The following is a 27854-nucleotide window of genomic DNA, read 5'->3' on the forward strand; positions in this document are numbered from 1 at the left end:
ATCGGTGTCAGTGCTGTTCAGGGTCTCTCAGAAGCCGGCTGAGCTCACGTGGCTGCCTCAGCACTACTCTGCTCCGCTCCCACGGTGATCTGTTAACTTCCTGAAAATAGTGCGCCACGTTTGGTCGCACATCTATCAAAACTCGGAAAAGACAACAAAATCCCGCAAACCTGAGCACGACCTGCGGCTCAGGGGAGGGAACTGCGCTTATTTTTTAAGTGTTTCTTCAGTGTCAATCTGAATTTTAAGAGTAGATAACTGCACGGCTGGTGTGTGTGTGTGTGTGTGTGTGTATGTGTGTATCCCTCCGCTACATTTTGTGTCTTTTCAGACTGTTTAGGTCTTTGAGAGCAGCGGGGCGCCTCAGTGTCAGCCGATACTACAGCTCAGAGATACAGACTCAGAGGGGTTTACTAGCTAAGCTACATTAATTCAGAGCGCATACAGCTGGAGAAAATCAACAGCCTGCAGCAGAAGCTCTCCTTCAGACAGTGTTTCTGTTATAAGGAGGAAAAGACACGCTAGCTAAGCTAAGCTCGCTGATTTAGCTCTGGAGTAGAGGCTGTAGCTGAAGGACTCAGTGCGGCTAGGCTAGGCTAGTTAGCTAGTAGGCTAACATTAGCTGTCATTCGTTAGCTAAGCTAGTTAGCCGTTAGCTCCTCTGTCAATAAGTCAGGCAGGATTTCAGCGTGTCGTGCTCTGCTGTTGTCGGCAGCGCGTAGGACAGATTTCCCTCCAAACACTTAAAGCTAGAAAACTCCGCTTAAAGCTGTCGTTTATGGGATAACCATGTCAATGAAGCAGGCCGGTGGTAATCGCAAACCCGGCGGGATCAACAGCGGGGCTGCTGCGGCCTCCGGAGCTGCGGGCTTCGGACGGCAGAGTTTGGGAAGGTGGGTGACAGCCTGCGTTTCTGTGTGACAGTTCTGAATACATGAACACCGCGACCCTCACACACACTTACAGCCCTCAGCGTGGTGTTAAAACACTGCAGCCCGCGGTACTCCGCTGTTCAGCGGCCGAGAAAGCGCTGTTAGCGGGCTAGCTTAGCTGCTGGTAGTGGGGTTATAGGCCGGAGTGAGCCAGGCACGGGCAGGACAGAGAGGTGTTTATTAGGCCGGGTTTAGACAGCGGGACGGGGGTTCACACACTCGCCTACTAAAATGTGCTGCACCCACTGTAGTTAGCTGTACACATCCATCCAATTAACTAACTAACTAACTAGCCACTGAAATAATCTGCCACCTAATTATTATTCATTATTAATTCAACTGCATAGCCGTTATTGAGATTTCATTTCAATATTTGTAGATACGGTCTGTGTTTTGTTTTCATTCTCCTTCACATAACTTCTGTTAAATCTACTATTACCTCTAGATAATGATTTGGTATCTCACAAACTGATTTAGAACCTTAACAAAATGGTTTAGTATCTTTAAGTAATTATTTAGTATCTCAAAATAATGATTTAGTATCTCCTAGTAATTATTTAGTATCACAAATAATGATTTAGTTGTTTTTTAATTAGATCATCTGAAAAACGACTTAGTCTGTTAAAATAATTATTTGGTATCTCATAATGAAAAAGCTTCTCGCAAAAACAACATAGTGTCTCAATAAGATCGCATAACAGAAATATGAATTAGTATCTCAAAAATATGAGAGCATCTAAAAACGACTTAGTGTCTCATAATAATGAGGAAGAATCTAAAATAATGATTTAGTATATCAAATAAGGTTTTTATAAACATAAAAAAATGATGTATCTCAAAGTAATGAGACTCGATCACATTATAATTTGAATTACATTTTGTAGTAATAAATTGTACTTATAGATGTTTTGTAGATATCGGCAATTGAAATATTTACTAGTAAAAATGTAGTAATGGATAAGAGGGAGTGAGATTACATGTAAATCAAGTGTAGTATATGACTAGTCAAAATAAAGTAAATGTCATTTTGGTAACATGACTAAACCTTTGAGTTTGCGTTTGAATTTGGTGTGATTTTAAGCTAAAATGGCTTGCTGTAGTTTATTGTCTGGTACAGTGTAGATGTTGCTTGTTCTGTGGCTGGGTAATTTGTACAGGGTTCTGCTTTGCTGCAGGTTCGGCAGGCATGGATTTTAAGTTTGATGAAAAAAAGTGTCAAGTCAGCGCAGTGTGTCTGTGAGCTAATGGCTTTTCTTGCCACATTCCATGTGAACAAGCTTCATGTCAGTAGGTGCAGCTGGTAAATACAGTTGTCATTTTTGTAATTGATTTAAATCCTTTTGTTTTCTTTTCTGCTTTATGAAAATTTATTATGTGTCCCTCAACATCTATTTTTGATGAGGATAACACTGATTGATTTGTTTTTAAACTTAGGAGACCTATCAGGATGTAAATCTTGCCTAATAAGCACATGAGAAGACCAATCAGGATGCTCTCACAGTCAGGCTCATCTGTCATTTATTTGATTGCTCCAAGAGTGCTCCAAGATTTGTGAACGTCATAGATCTAATACAAGTATGCATATGCTAGTCCCAGGATATGTGGGGTGCCTGTTAGTATAATATTAGTTAATAACATAAGTAAACTAATACAGATCAGAAGGTATCTGACTATGTTATGATTTACTAAACCATTGTGTTGTTTTGGCCTAGCAATTTGTGTGTGTGTGTATGATGAGAACCTTGCAGCACCTTCAGGATTCACAGTTAACCAGAATGATATATAACGTAACCTTTTATTAAAGTTTTTTTTGGTTAAAATCTTCATGTAATGGGTTAAAGTCCTCTCTATATAATAAGTGACACTTCACTGTGGGGCACTGTGTATATGGCTACATAACCCTTAACTCATTCCTTATTAAGGAATGAAGGGTGCAGAATGCAACTTTCAGCATTTTCTGTGACTCCTCTGCTGAAATACCTATCAAGTGCTTTTGAGGTAACACTGACATGAAAAAGTTTACTTGTGTCTCTGTGTAAAGGTTTAAAAATACTAATTTGTGCCTAATTTATTAATTTGGGAATTAGTAATGTAAAAATCTCCCTTTATCGAAGTGTTAAGAGAAGTGCTAATAATTTACCATAAGTACCATAAGTTACCATGTAGTTTAAAAATGATTCTTGTCACAGTAATATGGTAATTTAAATATTTAATTTCTAAATCATAAATTTAAATGTTCATTTGTTTGAAGGTGGTAACTGAGTAAGACAGTTGCACTGTTGGTGGTATTCAGAAACTCAGAAATCTGCAGTGGTTTATGTGTTTTTTAAGATGATGAAAATTATTTGCAATGCTTCTACAGCATAATTTGTAGAAGACCATAATTAAGACTGTGCCAAAGACCCATGTACATTATTTTTTAGAATGAATTTGCACACAGATGGTAATCTGTGCAGCAGAAATGATATTACAATATGGTGTTTTTTATATCTTGTAAATTGAGTTGAGTTTCTAATATAGTGATATTTATGATAGTTCCATGAACATACAGCTCTGGAAAAAAATAAGAGACCACTTCAGTTTCTGAATCAGTTTTTCTGATTTTGCTATAGGTATATGTTTGAGTAAAATGAACATTGTTGTTTTATTCTATAAAATACAGACAACATTTCTCCCAAATTCCAAATAAAATATTGTCATTTAGAAACAAATGACATGACAGATGAGAAATGGCTGAAATAACAAAAAAGATGCAGAGCGTTAAGACCTCAAAAAATACAAGAAAGAAAAGTTAATATTCATACATTTTTTAGAGTTCAGAAATCAATATTTGGTGGAATAACCCTGGTTTTTAATCACAGTTTTCATGCATCTTGGCATGTTCTCCTCCACCAGTCTTACACACTGCTTTTGGATAACTTTATGCCTTTACTCCTGGTACAAAAATTAAAGCAGTTCAGCTTGTTTTGATGGCTTGTTATCATCCATTCTCCTCTTGATTATATTTCAGAGGTTTTCGATTTGGTAAAATCAAAGAAACTCTTTTTTTTTTTTTAAGTGATCTCTTGTTTTTTTTCCAGAGCTGTATTTGTTTTTTGGGGTGTATTTTAAACAAGACCTTTATACACATTGTGAATTAAAACTCATTTTATTTCCTGTAAATGAACAATGATATATAGTAAAATGGAACATACTGTACATAAGGGGAAGTGAAAACATATATTGAAGTAGGTGTGTGCCATATCGTGTATAGTACACAATATGTTGCAACACAATAATATTGTGGCTTTGTCAGCAACATTGTCAAGCTTTAATGGAACCTGAGACAAACTGTGACAACAGTAGTGTTTAGGAGGAGGGCTTTCTAGCAATTTCTGAGATGTTTGGAGAAAGAAACTTCGTCTTATACCATGATACTCCTGCTGCCAATTTTTTGGGTATAAATGAATAAAAATGCACAACAGTGTATGTGGCTTTAATAGGTTTTATTATAAAACTATTGAATTGTATAGAAACTAATAATACTAGAATTAGATTGTGAATCTAAATTCATTCTGTGACATAAATGATGTTATTAAAGTCAAGATTTTACTTTTATTTCTTACAGGGGACGCAACAGTGCCAAAGTACCCTCCGCTGCAGTAAGTCTCTAATGTGTGTTTTGTTGTGGGACTGATCACAGGATAGGCTGTTCGAAGTAAATTTATTTTGTTCACCATTGCCTTGGCTGGAACAATGAACGTTTTGTCTTCTGCCTTTTTAGGTAGCTTTCAGTGGAGTTTATGCAAACATGCAGATGGTTCATGTCTTGACTTCAGTAGTGGTACGTTCAAATCCTTGTGTTCGATTTTTTATTTATTTATTTGACATATTGTCAGCATAATCTTTTAAGGAAGTGTAAATCTTTCAGTGAGAGTGATCAGTGTGTTCAATTAAAGTTTTTATATCAAACATACTTATTGTTAATTTTCCTTTTTTTCCCAAAGGGAAACAAATGTGAACTTAAAGTAAAAAATGGTGTGATCTACGAGGGAGTCTTCAAAACATACGGTCCAGAGGTACAGAAAGAAGTAAAATGCACACTGCCTATATTCAGAGTTTGAGATGTTAATATTGTTAAAAGTGGTTACAATGAGTAAAGTATCTTCAGCTTCTTGGTAAAGGCCCTCACGTATTTATTCACAGTGTGATCTCGTCCTGGATGCGGCCCACAGGAAGAGTCCCGAGCCCAGCGTGGGCCCTCGTCGTGAGGACATAATAGAGAGCATTATCTTCAAATCCTCAGATGTTGTGGTAGTGCATTTTAAAGATGTTGACCTCAACTATGCCAAGAAAGGTGAGGCCTGTCTTAAACAACTTTACATTTTGTTGTAATTATACTTTCTTGACTGCTCTGTGATACTTGCCCTAAAATATTTACTTATTGTCTAGACTAGTCACAGGAAAGCATGTCACTTTCAAATAAAGATTAACCCTAAACTTAGATTAATACATCACCACTGGTTTTAATCCAGTGCTAGACTTAATCCATGCTTATGACACTAGTTCTTAACATATTCATGTTCTATGCACTATTGTATTGTATTTTTGTTATTACTTGTTTATTTGACGTTGGTATATAATTGTTGGTATATTAATTTAATTAGTTAATTAATTCCATCAAACCAAGCTGAACTGCTTGAATTCTTGTGCCAGGAGTGAAATAAAGTTATCCAAAAGCAGTGTGTAAGACTGGTGGCGCAGAACATGCCAAGATGCATGAAAACTGTTATATTTACATATACATGAATCTTCAAAAAGTAACCTCCCAGTTATGTATGTTTCCTACAATATACTGCGTTATTTTTAGGTTAATATATCTATGTCAAACTATCAAAATGTACTGCACAATTGGTCTAGGGCCCTCAAAGTTTAACAGTTAAACATGCATTGGCTTTGGAGCCTCACCAGTAGGAAGTACAAATAGAGGGCATGACAAGAAATGATGATGACTAATCAAAAAATAATTGTCAGATTAGTCGCTGCTCTACTTGGTTCTTGAAACTAAGCAAAATATGTTTACAATCCAGAACGTCTACACACGTTTAAACTGTCACTTTGTGTGTGTTGTTGTTGTAAGTTGTATTGTCTATGTTTGTGATGATGCTCCATGGATGTTGTGACACTGTGCATTCTAACATAATTGACTTTCTCCTGCTGACCCTTTTTTTACTCTGTCTCTCTCTTCTCTTTCAAATGGTGTAGTCTCATCAGAACAAGGTAATCTAGTTTATACCTCACATTGGTTTGAAATGTGTTTAGAATGTTACCAATCATGTTGGGCTAATATCAGTAGGCACTGCAGTCCTCAGTAGATGCAGTTAAATGGCCTGCAAACTAATTGAAACCATATACAGTCAGCCTTGATTGATCTGTTTAAATTTGTCCTTCAGGCCTATCATGTAAAACGACTGGCAACTGCAAGATTCCAGAATAATAGACTTCCTCAGTCTCAAAACTCTCAGACCTTCAACCTTAATATGAAGAAGGACTGAGTTTGCAAGATGTTGAATCTGATTTTTAAACAAGTCTAGGCCTTGGACTAAATTTTCCTTGGACAAGCTGTGTTTTTAGTGGGAAAATTCTTGCCCAGTTTTTAAGGGCAATAAAAATGAACAATTTTGTGCTCCTTATTTGATTTTATATCTCTAAAATACCTTTCGTTAAGTGATATGTTACTGTTTTATATTTGAATTTGACTTCAATTCTACAAGTGCTTCACAATCAGATCTTTAAGGTACAGACCATCTGGGCAACATATCATTTTGCACCCTGCTTTTTAAGTGCCAAGTTACCAGTATGAGCTCACATGGTGCTGATGTGAACTGAAACAGAAAATATAGCTGAAATATTAAGCCATCTTAACTCTACTAAAAAACGAACTACATTGTGGTTTCCTTATGACTGTTGCATCTGATTGTAGCGAAATGTGACTATGGAGATCTTAACAATGCGACTTTAGGGTCCTTCTTAAAATGCAGTATCTCTTTATACTTTGCGTTACTGATAACAGCTGCATGCGCTTCAGACTTAATTTTAGTCCCGGTCCATGACTTTATTTTAATCAGAAATGTATTTTATTTTATTTATTTTTTATTTTTTTGTTGGTTTACCATCCTACCTTAACGTCAGTGATTTCACACCCTGTTCTCAGGAACTGCAACCTGTTTAATAAAAACATATATGTTTTGTAAATCATTGTCTATATTTTTATTAAATTGAAGTGATGTTGGAACTGAACTGCCATAAAGCTTTGGTAAACTCTGTTGCATGGCCTGAAAATATGTCTGCTTGAATAGAAACACCCAACGCTGTGAAATCTGCCCTTATGTTTCCATGTTTTCTCATCTAAATTCAACTATAACCCACTTAGGCCCAATCCCATTTCACCCCTTGGCCCTACCACTTACCCCTAGCCCTTCTTTTCGAGGGTAACCCTTCCACTTGGAACAGAATTACAAAAGGAAGGGGTGAAATCCTATCCTAAGAATTGGGACAACCCTTCATGCACCAAATACGTCATCAGGAGCACTGAAGTTCAGTCACCTAGCTACTGCTGATTAACTAGTTAACTTTAGGGCATCGTATGTCTTCAGAAAGGGGGGAGATGGTGCAGAAATTAATATATTATTTTCCATTCCTTAATTTCCCTGTGATAGGGAGCTGAAATGAGCTCTGATTCGCTATTATTTTATTTTATTTTATTTTATTATTTTTTAATTCTGCCTTAAATTCTGCAGCCCCTGCCACCTGTTGCATCATTTAAGATGGAACAGGAAAGTTAGCTAGCTAGATAGCTACTGAGATTAACTACTAGCGATCTTTTTTATGATTGTTATGAAGAATTTAGCCAAAAAACATTAAAACTACACATTAAACTATTATAATATAACTATTATAATATAGAGCTAATCATCACTTTTAACAAGGAAAATCCTTACATTTGTGTTTTTTTTTTTTTTTTTTGGGTCGCTTGTTCTGCCATCTTACCAGTAATTCTGGGTTTGAAGTGTGCCTCTGAAAAATCTCCCCCTACCCCTTCAGCCTAACAAGAATCAGGACACCCCTACCCCTTGGTGTGCACACGCAAAAAAGAGGGGTAGGGGTAAGTGGTAGGGCCAAGTGGTTAAATGGGATTGGTTCTTAGTTTCATCAAATGTATTTATTGTTTCTTTTTTATGTGTGTTAATATTTTTTTTCTTTTTTTATGTGCATGTGGTCCAGATAACTTCACAGACAATGCAGTAAGCAGCCGTCTAAATGGTGAACACAAGGAGAAGGATCTCGAGCCTTGGGATGGTGGAGAACAGCATGCCTCAGGCAGCCTGGAGTCTCTTGATAATGACTTGGTAAAGCTAATTTTACTTATATGAGGAATATCTATAACGTTTGTTTATAGTTCTTGCAATGAAATTGGACACAATGTTTTACAGTTTATTTTTTTATTTTTTTATTTTTTTTAGTCAAATGGCTGGGATCCTGATGACATGTTCAAATACAATGAGGAAACATATGGTGTGAAGTCTACCTATGACAGCAGCCTTTCCTCATATACGTGAGTGCCTCAGTTTTTGGCATGTCTAGTTCAGAATAAATGTGTTTTAATTTTCATGTGTAAAATTTGCTTGTTGAGAAATGGATTATAATAATTATAACTTTGCTGATTAATGGATTGTGAGGTTAAAACAAGTTATGTGAGAAAACAGTTCATCTAAGTTCAGATCAACGGCTCAGGCAGGAAAACAGCTACAGGCAGCGCACACTGTACTGTACTGTTCTAACTTTACCAAAATAAAAGGCTGTTTATAATAACAGTAAGTTATTATGCACCATTACATGTATTACACTAGTCAGATGCTTGCTAACCTTTCCTCTTTCACTCCTCTTTATCCCAGGGTGCCACTGGAGCGAGACAATTCGGAGGAGTTCCTAAAGCGAGAAGCTCGTGCAGCCCAGCTAGCTGAAGAGATTGAGGGCAGTGCCTCCTATAAAGCCCGCGTGGCCCTGGAGAACGATGAACGTTCAGAGGAGGAGAAATACACAGCTGTAGTGAGAGATTCACACACCCTCAACAGGTGAGGCATCGAGTTACTTGTCAGCGATGCCAACTAAATACACCATCTCCTTTTTCACACACCGTTATTTTAAAGCTGCATTCAGAGTGTGAGCAGTTCATTGTATTTGCTTGCAGAACAGTTTGAGATTGCAGCAAATGCAGTCATTGTGTGTGCTATAACATGACTATGTAATTAAGCAATAATACACTTGAGGTTTGTGCTATAATTTGTTGTATTGGCACTGCTGCCGATTTTAGAAATCTGAAAGTCTTGTGTATAAAGACAAATTACATTGACAATGATGCCATTTATAAAAGCATTCAAGGTATGAACATTTTAGACACTGTATTATAACTTAAAACAATTGGCCAACCACAAGTAAGAAATCCGCACAAGATAAGGAAATATTAGGTGCACCCATGCTGTGCAGATGTAGTGTGTTTGAACCTGGCCCAGGTATCCAAGCATTTATGTTGTGAGGGAGAGAAAATAACAGAATAATCTCTGGGGCCAAAACTGGCCACACTAGGCAAAACCAAGTCACTCACTCATTCTCAATCATTTACTCATTTCTTTATTCTAAACTCTTCAACAGGGAGAACAAATACATTCCTCCAGGACAAAGGAACAGAGAAGCAGGAATGTCATGGGGAGCAGGACGGCAGAACTCTCCCAGACTGGTGCAGTGTAGCCCTGGGCCACCTGCACCTAGAGCTGCACCTCACGACTATGGCACAATACCTGGTGTTGATCAACGCGTTGTTAATGGAGGTAGTTATAATTATTGTTATTATTCCAGTTACTACGGGTTGTTCAGTTATACACCTGACATCATTTGTTAGAAATGGTAGGCTTTTTCTATTAACATTAATACAATCCTGGGCCAGAAAAATCTGAAGCAGTGTATCTTACATTTACTTTGACTTTTACTTTGTTGCAGACAATATAAACACAAGGTATTTCATGTTCTTTTCATGTGTGGTTAGCTTTTCTTTGTTAATATACACTGCCTGGCTGAAAAAAGTCACTACCCCAATAAAAAGGTCACACTTGAATATTTTGTTGGACCGCTTTTAGCTTTAAATGTGTCACACATTGAATGTGGCATTGTTTCAATGGGCTTCTGCGATGTCACAGTGTTGCATTAATTTTTCACCAAGATCTTGCAGCATAGATCATGGTAGAGTCTGACTGCTGCACAAAGTCTTATCCAGCACATCCCAAAGATTCTCAATGAGGTTAAGATCTGGACTCTGTGGCGAACAATCCATGTGTGAAAATGATGATCTCATGCTCCCTGAATCACTCTTTCACAATTTTCAGCACCATGAATCCTGATATTGTTATCTTGGAATATGGCTGTGTCATCAGGGAAGAAAAAATCCATTGATGGAATAACCTGGTCTATATTCAGTATATTCAGGTAGTCAGCTGACCTCATTCTTTCAGCACATACTGTTGCTGAATCTAAACCTGCAGACCAACTGCAGCATCAACCAACACATCATTTACTTACTTAAATCCAGGTGACTTTTTTTTGCCAGGAAGTGTACATTCAGCATTTCAGACCTTTAACTCATTCCAAAAACAAATGACACAGTAACCATTCATTGCTTTGTAATGTTGCCATTCCTAAAACTAAAACTTTTGCCACCAAGTGATGAGGGGTCTTGGGTGTTGTCCCATTGTTCTTGCAAACCAACTCCAGACATTCTCTGTTGGGTACAGGTAGTACCCTGTCTACAGGCAGGCTAGTCCATTACCCATACCCTTTGTAATATATGCAGCATGTGATGTGGCACTGTTTTGTTAAAAAATGCATGTTCTGTCATCACAGAGGAGTAAATTACCGTTGCCAAGTGTACTGAAATATCCCCATACTGTGACAGAACCTGGTCTTTTGGACTTGTTGCAGATTACAGTCTGAGTGGTCCATTTAGTCTTTGGTCTTGAGCACACAACGTCTATTTGAGATCTGTAGGGGATCTGGGGTTGTGGGTATTTTTAAACTGTACAGCTTTTCGTAAGTATTTTTTATAATTCTTGGATAGAGAATGAAAATGGGTTATCACCCTGAAATAGCACTTATTTATGAGACACTATTTGGAGATAATAGACAACAACGTACAAGTATACCAGATATATGCTTCTACAGTCTTGGAAAGGAATGACATTCAGAATTCCTCTTTGCTTAGATATGCACTGAAACACTTTTTTTAGACATCCATTAATATCTCCTCAGGCTTTTGGGGGTTTGGGGACTTATGCTCTGCTCATTTGCACAACTCTGTTGCAAGTATCTATTTATACAGGCTTTTGGGGACTTATGCTCTGTTCTTTTGCAAAGATCTGTTGCAAGTATCTGTTTATACATTAGTGGTTCCAGTATTTGCCCAGATTTATTCTGTTTATAGCATTTTGCAGTTTCTTCCTCAGAGATTTGTTGGGTTTGGCAGATGGATTTTGGTATTTTTCACTTTCAGTGTGAGCCTCCTTTTCCTGTGCATTCCTGACCTCCAAGTTCAACAAATACCTCTCTCTGTTCTCATTCTTATGTTTGTATTGTGTCTAAGCTCTCTGTTTGCACTCTTCTGTCTTTTCTTCATCTGTAAAGAGTCAAGTTGAATAGTCAGATTTCGTTTAATTCTTTGGGCCAAGATTTTGTCATGTAATAATTTTTAATAATTATTATTTTTTCATCTACCTTCTTTGTTCTGTCCATCATTTACACCTATCATTTCTGTTGTTGTGCTCCCTTTTGTCCTCATTTTGTTCTACATTTAATCCCTATCAGGTGCCCACCCTTGGCCCACTCGCTGTCCATCTCCCTCCTCTCGCCCTCCCTCCCGATACCAGTCAGGCCCCACTTCCCTCCCACCCCGGGCAGCCACTCCTACCCGGCCGCCCTCCAGACCCCCATCCAGGCCTTCACGGCCCCCTTCTCACCCCTCTGCCCATGGTTCTCCAGCACTCTCAACTGTGCCTAAACGCCTGTCCTCAGAAGGTACTAGAAAAAGATGGAGTGGGCAGTTGTAGCTTGGCTGTGAAATGGGATGCACTGCTAAAGTTCACTTTTTGTGGACACTGACTAACAGGTGTGGGGGTTTTGTTGTGTGTTTTGAGTGAGTTGAGTGGGTTCATAACATCTTCCTCTACCCTTCCTGTTCTTAACTTTGCATATCTTCTCATATTTTCTCTCTCTTGCTCGCTATATTCTCTGTGCACATTTGCGATAGAACTGTGGAATCTTGTCTGTTTTCTGGATGTTTCAGCTTCTCTGATCTGTTTTAGAAAAATATTCACCATGAATCTCAAGCTGTTTCACTTCGCTCCATTTGTTTCAGTCATACAGTAGCCTAGTAGTTAGCTAAGTTTCATGCTCATCACATGGTTATCGCATCTTTATCTACATGAGGTATTCAGTTGAAGGTGCAATTTTAAAACAGACTACAGAAAGCAAAAAAAAAATTGAATACTTTGAAGGTGTCACTTAATAGATTTGTTTCAGCTTTTCAGCTTTTTCTTCAGACTTTTCTGGCTATAAAAAGCTTTTACAGACTATGAATATCACTGACATGAGTAACTCTTTATTTCTATATGGCTGTGTCATGCCACTTCTGTCCTCCCTGGTTCCTGATGTGTGATCTACTGTAAGATACTGCTCTGTAATCGATACTCAACAAAATAAGTGAGTGTAGTCATGATTGGTGTAATTTTGTGGTATATACATAAAATGCACGTAACATGCATAGGTACACCGTATTTCTTTTTTTTCTTTTGTCTTTTTGGTGCTGTGTTTGGGACACATGGTAACACGCTGGTGAAGTAATGCTTTAAAGTAATACGATCCCACCTGATACGCCCTTAAAAAAATATATATATATATAATAATAATTCTGCCTTCCTTTTCCACACAGGTCCTCCAAGGATGTCTCCAAAGTCACAACGTACCCCCAGGACCCACAGGGTAGCCTCTTGCAGAGGTGGTGGACCTTCAGGAGCAGACTTCATGTCTCAGGGTGCATCTGGGGAGGTTACAGCTCCTCCTCCTGCCCGTAGCAGTCCCTCGGGGGGCACTTGGTCCTCGGTGGTCAGTGGAGGTGAGTGGTCTACCTCTAGAATCTGCCTCTAGTATTCTAGCTTCCAGACACAAGAAACTGCCTGTGGATTAATAGGAAATTAGATAGTTAAGCTTATATTTACCTGTATGGTGACGTGGTTCCGAACAATTTGCAAGTAGTGGCCCACTTAACCCTCCACAAAACATTCCTCAGCCCACACAAAAATGTAATTGATCATTTTAATTATTAATCAATACAAAGTATCAATCAGTGTAGCCTATGAAATTAATAGGCTTTTTATCAATGATGAATAAAACTTGCAGATGAAAGATGAAAATGTTTCACTGAGCCTCACAATATTCCTAACGTAACCATTATGCTAAACCAGCAGTTAGCTTTGTTGGTCTTAGTACTTCCAGTTTAATTAAAGAAGTGTAATGAGACCTAACTGGTTTATTTTTGCAAATAATAATAAACCATATTCTTCGCACATAAAATCCCGTTGTTTTTCCAAAAATCGTCAGTGTGCTTTTTAATCCAGTGGGTTTTTATGTATAAATTTTACCAGTAAGGCTGTAAAGGGGAAAGAAGTAAAGCCCAAATCGCAGTGTTATTCAGGAGTTTCAGTTTAGTTGTTCAGCATCGTGGCTGGAGTAGCATTAGCATTACCCGCTCACTATTTCCCCGTTCAGAGGTGAGTATTATGGGCCTGTAGCCTGTTGCTAATCCTGGCTAGCACTGCTGGAGCGGTTAGCCGCTAATGCTCTAGTCTTAGTGCTGGAGAAATTTGGGAATCTGAGCTTACTGTAAATAAACGGAAGCACTACCTAAATAAACAGTTCTCAGGACAGGAACTTTTAGGACAGAAACATTTTTACAGTTTTGTTTACTTAGCTTAGCTTTACTTTATTTCATTTCGTTAGCTACAGCTACAGTATATTGTTAGGATTTTTTCTTACAAAAAGATTGTATCCAATGCTTGTTTTGCCTCTTAGCACACAGACCACGCTCACCTAGACAGAACAGTATGGGAGGAGCACCTCCTGTCCCATCTTCCTTGTCTTCCCCACAAGCTGGAACAGTGCCAGTTGACTCAATGACCACACCTACTTCAGCAACATCACCAACTTCAGCAAGCCCTTCACCTAATTTGGCAGAAGGTAAAGACTTGACTACTCCTGACTGTGCCTGAGGTTTTGTTTTGTTAGTGATGATCGATTAGAGAATGCTTTCTAAAACTGTCCCTTTCTTTATACTTTCATGTAGCAAAAGAGTCCAGAATACAAGAGACGAGGCAGAACTCTCCCTCTGCTAACAAGGAGAATGTGAAGCCTATGGAATCTTCCTCAGGCATCAGTAGGCTAGCTAGTAAAGGTGTGTAGCTTTTTATTTTTTTAAGGTGTTTTTGTATCATTAGTAGGGCTGGGTATCAAAATTCGATACCCAAAAAGCACCGTTTCGATACTTTGCATGAATGGGCAATGAGCATGTTCACAGTGATCTAGCTCTAGGCGGTATAACCAAAAATTTATATCACAGTATTTTTCAAGATTCTGGCGGTTTCACAGAATATCACAGTATTTTTATTATATTATTTTTTTTGTATGACTGGGCTTTTATATAGGTATTTTATATAGTCTACATATAATATGAAACACTAAAGCTTTAAATTAAGGCTCTGATTACTATTTGTGTTTATTTTGTACCACAAAATTACACAATATATATGAAGAAATCAGACTTCATTATCAGAAAAACAGCTGATGAATGTAAATAATAGACCTTAAAAAGAGATAAACCAAAAATATGGCTTCCTTTACAAAACTATTTTAATAAATAGTTTAAGCCATTAGAGGCATTACAGTATTAAAATCAGTTCAGTATGTATTAATATTATCCTTCAAGCTACAGTATTAAAATATTTAAACAGGGCTATAGTTACTGCGACTGTCCGCAACACGTAGTGACATTTCCAGAGAGGCTACAGTGTAGCCTCGACGCAGAAGTATAAATTGGCTCCACAGAACTCCGCTTCCAGTGCATTAGCTTGTTACGCTAACTGGCTAGTGTTATCTAGTGTGCTTGTTTGGCGGTGCTGTTCTACACTGTGTGCTTCTACACAGCTCTCCACAGCGCTTCTAGCGGTATGTGAAAAATCCATACTGGTTCAAAATTGCTGTACGGTATACCGTATGAACTGGTATACCACCAAACACTACGGTGATTATAATTTTTGAAAACCTCAGGCACTCGCTTACCCTTATGCTGTCTCTCACTAACTCAGACTTTCACCCTTTCTCTCTCTCTCTCTCTCTCTCTCTCTCTCTCTCCTGAGATATTATAATACAGTAAAAAAAAAGCTTGTGTCTGCCTGACCTAAACCACACTACACTGTTATTACTGTCCCCCTCTCAAAAATACAGAAAACTAGCGCCATTAAAAAAGAACCATGATTATAATACATGTTTAGGTGATTGACACCGCTAATATAATTTAGTTAAATTTTCTCAATTTAATGCTGATGTTTTTTTATAAGAAACTCCTAAGACTGAAATGCATAAAGCAATATGTGTAGGAAAAATATTTGTAGTTTGAGCACATGCAATGATTTTTGTTTTTAGTAAAGCACCACAAACACGCTCACTATTTGTTCCAACAAGATCCAGAAAGATGGAGTCTCTCATGGGGACAGTAATGACAGAGAATGAGATTACTCATGTTGGCTGTTATATAAATCTGTTGTGTGAGAATAATTATAGTTTTTTTTTGGTTACAATTTAGAAAAAGGTATACAATAAAGTATCGTATCGGTACCGGTATAAAAAAAATTTAAAACAATACCCAGCCCTAATCATTAGATTCTTGCAATGGATGATCCCCATAGTAAAAGCTGCGCATCAGTTCATCCTATCACAAATGTACTTTTTTTGTATGGATACGGATATGTATTGTCCCAGGAATAAACAACTAAATTATCTTTAATGATCTTTTTTTTTTATTCCTCTTTGTAGGGCCTCCCAGCATGACTCCTGACCACAGAAAACAGTTAGACAATTTAAAAAAATTCAGTGTAGATTTTCGGGTAAGTCTGTTTCTAACGTCTTTTTTTTGTACCATTGCATGTTTACTACTGGTTCTTTCTAAATATCTAAGAAATGTTGGTATGTTAACAGTGCATCTCCTCTCAGTTGCAGTCTAGCTCAAATCCAGACCCAGTTTTTGAGACTATGGTGAGCAAGGCTCCCCGGGACCCTGGAGAGAAACCGAAAGAGCAGGCCACTGACAAGAGCACAACAGACGCAACAGAATCGTCTATCTGTGATGAGGTACCAGTTACTCTGGTGGCCACAGCTGCTGGGAGCAAACCTAGCACCCCATCTCCCTCTCCCTCTTCAGCTCTTGGCACTGTGTCCGAGCAGAAGCGAGGGCCGGACGTGACATCTCAGGGTGTCCAGACTTCTTCACCTGCTGTTACTTCTACTTTAAAATTAGACAAAGATGACAAGGAGGACAAGAAAGACCCTGTGCCAGAGTGAGTGATGAGTAATGATGAGTTTTTGCCTGTGTCAGAAAAGGCAAATAGTCTTTGTAATTACTTTGTCAAGGAGAAAACATTATCTTTGCCTCTGCCTTTTTTGGTCCTTATGAAATCCATTTTAGTTTTTCCCTTTTTGTTTTTCTGTAGTTAATTATTATTTTCTACTTTTATTGTTAAAAAAATCACTAGACCAACAACAAGAGAAGTTAACATCCATCAAAAATGAAGTAACTGAACCCTACAACAACAGTGTCTCAAAAAAAACAAGGAGACGTGTTACACAGAAGAAAATAGAAAAAAATAAAAGAAAATTGGACAATTGTTACTTCTGAAAATGTGTAACAGTCTCCTCCAAATCTCTAAATTCAACAAATTTTTACGTTTCAGTTCTGTGATTTCTGTTTTTTAATAGATCCTTGTTTTTAGGTTAGAAATCTGATTATTCTCAAACGTTTGACAACAAGGGTCTCCTGTAATATGTATGTAATATGTATGATGAAACCAGTTGAGTTATTCATTGAGTTATTTAGGTTCATGCCTAATGCTGTTGCTACATCAGAATGCATAATAAATATATTATTAAATATGATATTTAATAATAAGGAAGTGGTGCTGGCAGACAAACAAGGGTGCGTTCCTTCTCTGACCAGAAAGGTTTTGATTACAAGGGTTTTTTATGGAACATCTGTGTTTGAAAAGCTGGGTAATCAAATAATTTCTTCCCTCTTTCAACAGGAGTGTTAGAAAATCAACCCTCAATCCAAATGCCAAGGAGTTCAACCCCAGGCCTTTTTGCTCTCCAGTGAGTATATTAAGGATAATGTTTAGGGCTGCACATGTAATTGGAAATGAATCAATGTAATTTTAGTCTTAGATATTATTTAGTAGCCAACTGGCTTTGTTTTTGACTTGACAGACATTATTATTATTATTTCCTAATTGGAACACAGAGATGTAGACTAATCATGTTTATGAAAGATATAAAAAGATATATATTTTTGTTACTACAGAGACTACACGGTACAGTGATAAAATTAAGCAATAATACACAAGATGGAGTGCTATAACGTGTAGCGTGCCGTAGATCAACACAACAGTGCCAATATTACACATTATAGCATGAGTGTCAAGTGTATTATTGTGATTATACAACAGTTCCATTATCGCTGTTTATTGAAAGATTTTGAGTTATAGAGGATGAGAAAATACAATCTGTTTGGTTATAAAAACTCAGCGATTTAAAATAGTTCAGTTGCTGCTCTGTTTGTAGCTGCGCTGTTTGGCTTGTAAGCGCTGCATGTGGTGGAGTAATACATGGAGAGCTTCGGTTACAGTGCATTCCCGGCTGATCATGGCATTCATAGATCGCCTCTCAACCAATCACTTTGCAGGGTCAAAATTAATTGTGTTATAATTTTAAAATGTTAAAAAAAAGAAAGGGAAATTAATGGTAAATAATAGGGGTGGGAATCTTTTACTATCTCACGATTCGATTCGATTCCGATTTTGGGGGCCACGATTCGATTCAAAATCGATTTTTGATTCAAAACGATTTGAATTATAAAAATTTCTGCTTCTGGCTTATGAATCTTATTGAAAAAAAGCCTCCATAATATACACTGGTCCTGAAGCAGGTAATGTGTTACAAAAACAATAAAATGTGCAGGAATGTGGGTCCTCAGTGACAGAGGAATCACTGGGATATCACAATGACGTTAATGAACAATAAATAAATAATAAATAACACTGCTTTATTACCAGGCTACTAGCGGTGGTGTGTAGGTGACGCTGCTGGGCTGATGTGATGATAGCAGTGAAGCGCTAAAGTTCAGGAGCAGCTGCTGATTAACTAGTTAATTTAAGGTCGTTGTATTTCTTCAGAAAGGGAGCAGGAGGTGGAGAAATTAATTCATATTGTCCATTCCTTAATTCCTCTGTGATGAGGAGCTGAAATTAGCTCTGATTAGCTTATTGTTATTTTTCCGTTCCGCCTTAAATGCTGCAGCCTGCTGCCACCTGTTGCATTATTTAAGGTGGAACTGGAAAGTTAGCTAGTTAGCTAGCTAACAGAAACGGAAACTAACTACTAGCGATCTTTTTTATGCTTGTTATGAAGCATTCTGCCATAAAACATTAAAACTACACGTTAATCTAAGGTAATATAGTGCTTGTTCTGCCATCTTACCGGTGATTCTCATACACCTACGCTCTGTGTGGGTCTGACGGTAAGTTCAAACTGCAGCGGCCACTTGTCGCTTTGGGCAGTGGGAGGCGGAGCGAAAAACGCTTCGTGCCGCTGCAGTGTGAACTTACAGTGAGGGGTAGGGCCAAGGGAAGAAATGGGATTGGACCTTAGAATCGATTTTGGGACATTTTAAATCGATTCTGAATCGTAGTAAATGAGAATCAAGATTCTTATGTGAATCGATTTTTTGGCACACCTCTAGTAAATAAGAATAACCAATGATAATGATTTAAGTAATGATTCACTCTTTAAAAAAAAATGTTAATCAGATGTTAAAATGCATGTTCTATTTTATGAAAATCAGTTCCTGGGCTGTCTATCTAAATTAAAAAGAATTTTACAGTTTTACTTTACTTTTACTTTTCTGTTTATTAATCAGCCCAAACCAGCTACAACCCCTACTTTGCCACGGCCACAAGGTCAGCCCAGCCCTTCCATCGTTGTGCAGCAGCCTGCTGTGTATGGCCAGCATGTGTGCTTCCCACAGATGTACCCACTTACTCCAGTCAGTCCAGGAGTTCAGGTCAGCAAATCCCATGATTTCACTTTCACTTTGCGTAAACATTTCCTTAAGTTACTCCCAGATAACATTAACACAGTTATATTAATCTCGAATACTTTTTTTCTTCATCTTTTTGGTCTGTGTTTGGAACATTCGTTGCACTGTGTGTGTCCATCAGTCTTTTACTGTGTCTTTTATTTGTGGCCATACCGTCGTTGAACCTTCCATGCATCGTCAATGCCTCCAGCCACCTTACTTTCTTATTCATCACCTATCTGAAATGATTTGCATGTACTCCTGGTGCATGACAAAGATAAGGAAGATTATTATCGCACCTTATATCAGTGGAATGAGATCAGTAATACATGTAAACCTAACAGACTAATGTAATCAGCTTTAAATGCATGTGTTATGGTGATGGTGGTTTTATGATGATTTAGTGACTCTGCTCTCTCACTGCTGGTGTTAGATGGGGTTAAATGTGGTTGACTGTGGTTTTTTTTTTTTTTTTTTTATTTATTTATTTTTTTTATAGCAATTTCATTCATTCACAGGGTCTTCTTCTGGGTATTACTCTCTCACAACATACAGTGCTCAAACTAAAGACTCGTTCTTTCTTTTTCTTTTCTTTCTTTCTTTCTTTCTTTCCTCTCTCTCCAATAGAAAAGCATTATCTGGAAGGTTTGTGCAATTCTAAAATTTCTTCTTTTTCCTCTTAATATTATGATTATTTGCCTGCTTAATTACCGAGCAGATTTATTTTTTTGATAACGTAATATTTATGATGTTATTCCCCTAAATGTTAACAAAAGCAATTTATTGCACATTATTTCTTTGGCTTTATCTCAGGCCATTAGTTAAGATTTAAGATTTGAAGATTGAAGATAAATGGGCACACATTTTTCCTAATTATTTATATATATATATATATATATATATATATATATATATATATATATAAATATATATATATATATATATATATATATATATATATATATATATATATATTTTTTTTTTATATTTATTTTATATTGATATTATATTTTATATTGATTTGTGAACAGATCCTTTAAAAGTGCAACTTTAACATATGATTTCTGCACATTTTAGATACACATCCTTTTTGTTTTTTTTTATTTAACATTGGCAAAAATGAAAACAATGTTTTTAATGTGCTTTCAAATCTGCATATGCTAGTTTCTTTGAGGGGTGAGTGATTTGGCAAAGTACATTTTGTATTATTAAAGACTATGTATCGCTATGTTTTGACATGCAGACAAATGCAACAAACTGAGAACCTGGTAGCTAAAGATAATATTTAATACTGTTTGGTTTTTTTATTCAGATTCCTGCACACCATTCAGTTTAGCAGACATAGTTAAGCTTTTTTAATGAAACATTCAAATTGTCAGTGTTCTTGAAGCACTGGTGATATCCACAGAGGCTCAGAAATACATAGTGTATTATTGTCCATTATGATTTATCACAATACAATTAAATATTGCTTACCTTTTGTTTTAGTTTTTTGTTATTGCTATTTTTAATGCTCACTTTAACAACTGATGACAGCTTGTGAAGAGCATTAAAGCCTGGTTAGAGATCAAGGAAAAAAATCAAGGACAGCTTTACCTTCTGCCTTCTGCATTCCTTTATTTGCATATTTGGCTCTTCAGTTCTTCCCTTGTTCAATTTATACAAAACATCTGTACATGTAGAGGACTACAAATGATATGCTTGTTTTTTTTGGGTTTTTTTTTTTTTGTTTTTTTTTTTGCCTTTACTATTAACACGAGTAACTGTATAAAAGTGGAAAATGAATGTAATACTATTTCTAGTCACCATTTAATACTTCACACAGCATATGGTCCTATTGGTGCTGCAACAAAATTAACATTTAAGGTAAACACATGAAGCTTTATTTTTCAGTAATATTAGAGATGTGGAACCATACTTTTTAATATTTTGGAATTTAGTGCTTTGGGATACTAAAATAGACTGATCAACCTACGCCTGTCACAATGATTAGTCCGTCAATGCATTGTACAATATAATAATAATATATTGTCCTAGAAATAATAGCAAAATGTAGCATCCAAAGCAAAATAATTTAAATAAATCATGACAGACCTATTTAAGACCAATAATCACATAAAACTAAACGCTGTCCAGTTCAGTTCACTACACAAATCACAGTCAAGGTTTGTGGACGTATTGAGCCCATCACACAGCCATGAAGCACTGTACAAAAGGTTTGATTGAATTCAGAGTTGTTTTAACTTGTGTTCCTCATCCCTCAGTCTCCTGCAATGTACCATGTTCCGGTTCCTCACATGACTGTGAGCCAATCCAAGCCCTACAGAACAGGTAAAGGTGAGAGTGCTGCAGCTGTTTTAAACATGGTACTAATACGAAGGCGCTTGCATATTACTGTCTATTCTCAAATTGCTGTAGATGGAAATTGCGTCTGTGCATATCCACAATGTTAATCAGGTACATTCTTCTTCTTTAAAAAAAATGTGTTTTTAAAAATCACCTTCTTTCAATGTCCTTTTCCAGTCCCCAACATGACTCAGCAAAGACCTGACCAGCACCATCAACCAGGGACATCTACCATGATGCATCCTAACACGGCTGCAGGCCCCCATATAGTGGCCCCAAACCCTGCCTACTCCACCCAGTACTTCACCTGTAGCCCCCAGCAGTTCGCAAGCCAGCCCCTTGTGCAACAGATGCCCCACTACCAGTCCCAGGTATGGAGACACAGTGTAAAATGTCCTTAAATATAAACATACAGACAAATATGGCAAACAGTTGCATGGCCCATGTAAAGCCAACAGTTCAAGCAAAAGAGAATCATCAGATGCAGACAAATATCTACATCCTTCGACTGCAAAGTGCGCCTGTATGCAGACAATATAATTTTATACTGTTCAGCTGAGTCTGCTCATGTAGCAATTGAAAAGCTCCAGTGTTCATTTAATGCCTTACACACAGCTTTATACAATCATAAATTAGTTTTAACTAATAGTTTTTAGACTATTAGTACCTTGACCGGATCCAACATCTTTCTCAACCTCCATTGTCTGCAGAAGCTAGTTAAATAAAATATTCAGAAAAACAAGTTGATCAGAAAAAACACTGTCTATGTCAACTCTGGAAATTGGTATTCATGGTCACGCCCACCTTGGCTTGTGACCTCCCACAGACAGAGCTGAAGCCAGGCAGCGACAATGTCTAACAGCGCTAGGAACAGCATGGCAGTTCGTTCATGTGTTATTTGTGCAAATAACACATCAGTGTTTTATGCTTTGTCCAGTAATTCAAAGATAAGGAACAAATGGTGATCCTCACTAGCAGCTCGACGATAAACACACTGAATTATATATATTTATAACTCTCCGGCCATATGCCATCTTATATTTCATCCATGATTTCTATAAACACCAGTAATTATCAGACCTGCTCTAGTGACTGGATCACCTGTCAGGTTCCTAGAGTTTTTACTGAACTGGGAAAATCTTTTAGCTACAGTGAAGCAGTGAGCTGGATTTCACTGCAGGAAACACTAAAACTCAGCTTACTCAATTAATGTATTCTGTCTTTTTATTTATTCTTTTTATAGTCTTCTGTTGTACATTTCTGTCACTTTATTCATAATCTTGTTGTTGTTTTAACTTTCATTTTTAGTTCTGTTTTTTTGTGTTCATATTTTATTATTGTAATTATTTATCTCCTTTTTTTTATTTTTTTTTTTAGCCTGTCCACTTCTGTTTTATGTAGAATTATTTTATTTTTTCTTAATTAAATCTTATAATGCCTTTACTATTTCATTTTTATTGTTTTGTTTGTGTTAAGTTTCTTACTTTAGCTCACCTGAACAAATACTTGATTTTAATTTTAGTTTAAAATGATTTTTCCCTCCCTTTTAAGTTGTAAGTGCTCCATTACCCAAGATGTGTTAATCTATGGATTACAACCAACATCTGTATCCTAATGGATTAATCAATTCTAGTGACTTATACAATAATCAGAAAAGAAATTAAGCAGTTATCAGTCGGGTCAGTGCCATATTCACATTTCACGCTGTCTTTAATCAAAGAGACAGTCCATAGGTTTGTGGTGAGAATGTGTAATTGCGCCAAGCATTCTAAAAGGTACTTTTAAAAGTGATTTTAACAATTTGTTCTGTGTTCTTATTTAAATCACCAGCTCTCTTCAGTTCACATTGTGCATCTCTTTGGTTTAACAATGCCTGAATGAGCAGATGAAGGCTGAGTTTACTGTTCTGATATCTCTATGTTTGCAGCAACTTTTAATCCAGCACCATTAGCAGCACCATGGTTGCTCAGGTAACCAGCAAAAGCAGTTACAGCCAGAAAAAGGTCTCAGGACCTACCAGACACCCTGTTTAAAAAAATAAATATTATTATGCCATTTATTATCATTTTAATTTAATTATAATTTGCCCTCTCCCCATTTAGGAACACTACTACTTTCGATTTAAAAGACACTATCTTGTTGCTTAAAGTTTATTAAAATAAGGAACAACATATTTTCTGAGAAGTATTTTTATTGCTGAGTAGGGCCTCCTTTTTCTCTCAGAACAGATTCAGTTATGCAGGGCGTTGATTCCACAGGATGCAACATTTTGCTGAAAAGTGTGTAGTAAAATAAAAGACACAGAGTATATGCTATGAATTGAGCAGTTTAAGAATTTACTGCATTCATATGGCAAATGTTAAAAAAATATCTTTATAAAATGACAGCATTTTTTATTTTTTCAAGTCAGCATGTGTCTCGTTTTTCTATCCAGGCCCAGCATGTTTTTAGTCCAGTGATGCAAGGTAGTCCTAGGATGATCACTCCACCCACCCACGGACAACCCGGCCTGGTCTCTTCTTCTACCACCCAGTATGGTGAGCAGACGCACACTATGTATGGTAAGAACCCCAGCCTTAACTTTGTCTGTCAACTTAATAATGCCCACAATAATTGTGCCTATTTGAAATTGCCCATTTCATTTCTGCACCTAAATTGTCCTTCACGGAGTATGGTTTGGTTTGTTTAAAACTTTTCAGTTACTACATGATTTCTTATTTGTTGATGGTCTGGATTTAAAAAAAAAAGTAAAAAAAAAATATATCCAAACTTGTGACTGTTACTGAATGTATGGCTAAAAAATCCATGTTGATTTAGTTAGGCTGTTGGTGCTCCCAAGACTCTGTGTGTATTTAGCTGCTCCAGTTTCTGCATTGGAAATGTCTGTGTAATATTAAGTATTACTGCAGCATGCTTATCATTTTTTTTATCTTGCTCTCTGTGTTGCCTGTTGTGCTTGAGTATAGTTTGTGTGTATTCACATTAGAAGATCTGTATCGGCCTGAGCCAATCCCCCAAAGCCCAGTTATTTTGACTCTGAGATTTGAGTCTGAGAACGGTACAGACTGCTCATATTAAAGAACTGCACATTAAGTCACCAAAACGTTGTAAGCATAATTGAAGTGGAATAGAAAATATAAGTGTCCTCAGTCCAGGAATGTGAGCAGAGGCCAGTGGGGGAGTAAAATGGGACAGCCATGCCTGGCGCACTATAAATCACCTGGGCATCTGACAGTATAAATCACCTAAAGTACAATTTTAGTATTTTGTCAGTCTTGGAAGCCATAAAGCTTAGAATCTGTAATACGGACCTGCCTGCCTTATTCTTAATAGGCATAGTTTGGGCCTGCTGTGCTGGAAATGCAAAGTAATTAATTAGTTGGTATATTTAATGCTAAAAAAGTAAATCTTGCTTCTTTTTGTTATTTCAGTTTCTGCACCCATCCATCAACAGTACCCACACCCCAGCGCCACCCTCCACCCTCACCCCCAGCACCCTCAGCCTTCAGCCACACCCACCGGACAGGCCCAACAGGGGACGCAGCACGGGGGCAGCCACCCTGCTCCCAGCCCTGTTCAGCACTCTCAGCACCAGGCAGCGGCTGCGGCTGCGGCAGCCCAGGCCCTACACCTGGGGAACCCATCCCAGCAGCAGATGTACTCTGCCCTGGCTCCCACCCCACCTTCAATGACACCCGGGCCCAACCCACAGTCACCACAGGCCAGCTTTCCTTCAGCCCAGCAGGCTGTCTACATTCATCCTTCGCAGGTTCAGCATGGATACAACCCTAACCATATGGCTCATGTGCAACAGGTGACTCCCACTGATCATTTTTCCATTGCTTGGGTTTTTGTAAAATGGGTTTGAGTTTTTCTGACTTTTTAATAACAATCAGGATTGAATCATGATACTGTTGTCTTACGATTGTGATCAGGTAAGAATTGACATAACGTTACATTTTTCAATCATAGTACTTCCTCTTTGGTCATTTCTGTAAATTGGCTGACGCATTTTTCCTCCACTTGAAGGCGCACATGCAGTCAGGAATGGTGCCCACCCACCATGGCACTCCTTCCCATCCTGTGATGTTGATGGCTGCTCAGCCACCTGCCGGACCCCAGCCCCCCATGCCCCAGGGAACCCTTAATCCTATCCCTGTCTCCTCAACCACACACTTCTCCTACATGGCACACCCTCAATGTAAGCTTTTAGTATTTCTGTTATTAAATATATATGAAAGCAAAGGCTTTAACTTTGAGCAACTGATGATTTGTTGTGCTAGGTGATGATGCATCAGGCTGGGCGATACACTGCCTGACCAAAATAAATAAAGTCTCCACCTGTATTTAATTAAGTAAATGATGTGGTGTTGATGCTGCAGTTGGTTTGCAGGTCTAGGTTCAGCAACAGTATGTGCTGAAAGAATGAGTTCACTTGACTCCCTGAATATACTGAATATAGACCAGGTTATTCCATCAATGGATTTTTTCTTCCCTGTTGACACGGCCATATTCCAAGATGACAATGTCAGGAATCATGGGTCTGGAATTGTGAAAGAGTGATTAGTGACTACAAAACCAGACAGTTTAGTGAAACGTCTTTTCAGCAGACTGTTTAAGAACAGCATGTTTCATGTTCTGAGGCCATGGTGCCAATAAACAGCAGCAGCAGGAAGCTTCACTACTGAACTAATAAACACATCTTTAGAGCAGACATGCCCACTCAAACCTGAACTGACCAATCAGCTCCTTCACACGGGTATGAGAATAGACCTGACACAGTTTAATCTCAGATTTAAAGAAAAAGCACCAGTAAAAATCAAACTGCACTTTTTTAAGCTGTACTTGTTTACTTTTTTTAAGCATTTTAGATGCACTTTATCCAAAAGCAACACTGTATTTTTGTGGCCCTTTGTTTTTAGGCTACTTGAAGTGGGGGAAATGTTTTTATTTATTTATTTATTTTTAGAATGAATTTATGTCATTTGAATTGCCTTACAGTTTGTCTTAGAAATGTCTTTTTGTTATTGACTTATGAGATGAAAAAAAAGTATATTACAGTGGTGTGAAAAACTATTTGCCCCCATACAGATTTCTTTTGTTTTTGCACTTCTGTCATACTTTCATTTTTCAGATTATCAAACAAACTTTAATGTCAGACAAATATAACCTGAATAAATATAAAAGCACTTTTTAGCTGATGATTTTTTTAGCTTCATGATTGAGACGCTGTGGGTGATCTTAAACAGGACGTTTATGCTGGAAAATCCTCCAGTATGGCTTTTTCACACAGGGCTAGATTGGTTTGTATGTTCACAGAAAATGCATGTATACAGCTCTTTAACTCTTGTTTTTGTTTCTGTTCTTTGTTCAGTACAACCTCACCATCAGCAGCAGCTGTAGAAGAGGAGGACTGGCTTTAAAAGGAGGCCTGCTCCTCAACCCTTCTGGCCCCACCCATGACCGACTGTCCAACCAGTCCTTTTCCTTCTCCTTTTCTAAATATCCAGTGAGAAGGCCACTAAAACTTCAATTGTGCTGCACTTCTGCTATTCTCCACCAATAATTAATGCTAATGAGCAAAGTTGCAGTGAACAGACGTGGGTTTTTTAACAAGCGTTTTAACAAGACAGGGACTGTTTTCATGTCATAACAGCAACGGTATGAGTGAAAATCTAAGTCAAGAAACTGGAACTTACATTTTGTCTGCACCTTCTAAGTTAACAAAAATTCTTCCAACCTATTGACAGTATTAACTTTACTGTTAAATGCTGCTGCTACTGCTGCGTTCGAGAACTTGGGGTAACGGAAAGCAAAGAAAAAATATATATACAGTATATATATATATTCTAACCAAACTAAACAAAACGGGAACTTCCAGTGATGAAAAACATTTGGCAAAAAAAAAAGGCAGATTAATTATTTATTTAACTAATCAAAACATGAGCCCCATTACACTTGACCGTTATAAAACTGTTAAGTTAAGGACTTTTACTTTGTAGATAATATAAATGAATAAAAAAATTTAAAAACATTAAAAAAAGTTTTAAAAACTGAAGCTGTCTTGCGTTTTGTCATTATTTTTGAACATCGTCTGT

At 37.4% G+C, this 27854-nt stretch overlaps 1 protein-coding gene across 6 annotated transcripts; it reads left to right on the forward strand.

Moving 5' to 3' along the window:
* Positions 1-262: 262 nt before the first annotated feature.
* atxn2 (ataxin 2) lies at positions 263-27814 on the forward strand. 6 transcript variants are annotated; one of them, XM_007237956.4, is made up of 25 exons: positions 268-893; positions 4540-4573; positions 4696-4755; positions 4919-4990; positions 5118-5268; positions 6177-6191; positions 8196-8320; positions 8435-8526; positions 8867-9046; positions 9624-9799; positions 11823-12032; positions 12946-13128; positions 14085-14249; positions 14356-14463; positions 16101-16171; positions 16278-16621; positions 17363-17429; positions 19252-19395; positions 20038-20055; positions 21675-21747; positions 21934-22127; positions 24191-24317; positions 25188-25570; positions 25786-25957; positions 27131-27814. In XM_007237956.4, the coding sequence occupies exons 1-25, from the start codon at positions 790-792 to the stop codon at positions 27157-27159; spliced, it is 3297 nt and encodes a 1098-aa protein (XP_007238018.3). In that variant the 5' UTR covers positions 268-789; the 3' UTR covers positions 27160-27814. The 6 variants fall into 6 exon arrangements, with proteins under 6 accessions (XP_007238022.3, XP_007238018.3, XP_007238019.3 ...); XM_007237957.4 differs by having other exon boundaries at positions 269-893; positions 21675-21741; XM_007237960.4 differs by lacking the exon at positions 14356-14463 and having other exon boundaries at positions 263-893.
* The last annotated feature ends 40 nt before the right edge of the window (positions 27815-27854 follow it).

This window comes from Astyanax mexicanus, chromosome 22, assembly GCF_023375975.1.
Source record: "Astyanax mexicanus isolate ESR-SI-001 chromosome 22, AstMex3_surface, whole genome shotgun sequence".
Classification (NCBI taxonomy): domain Eukaryota; kingdom Metazoa; phylum Chordata; class Actinopteri; order Characiformes; family Acestrorhamphidae; genus Astyanax; species Astyanax mexicanus.

Excerpts from the sequence above, each read along its gene's own strand:
- atxn2 (XM_007237956.4), top strand. The coding sequence starts at position 790 with ATGTCAATGAAGCAGGCCGGTGGTAATCGCAAACCCGGCGGGATCAAC. Across the intron at positions 14,464-16,100 it reads CAGTAGGCTAGCTAGTAAAG|GGCCTCCCAGCATGACTCCT; the intron begins GTGTGTAGCTTT and ends TCCTCTTTGTAG. Across the intron at positions 25,958-27,130 it reads CTACATGGCACACCCTCAAT|TACAACCTCACCATCAGCAG; the intron begins GTAAGCTTTTAG and ends TTCTTTGTTCAG.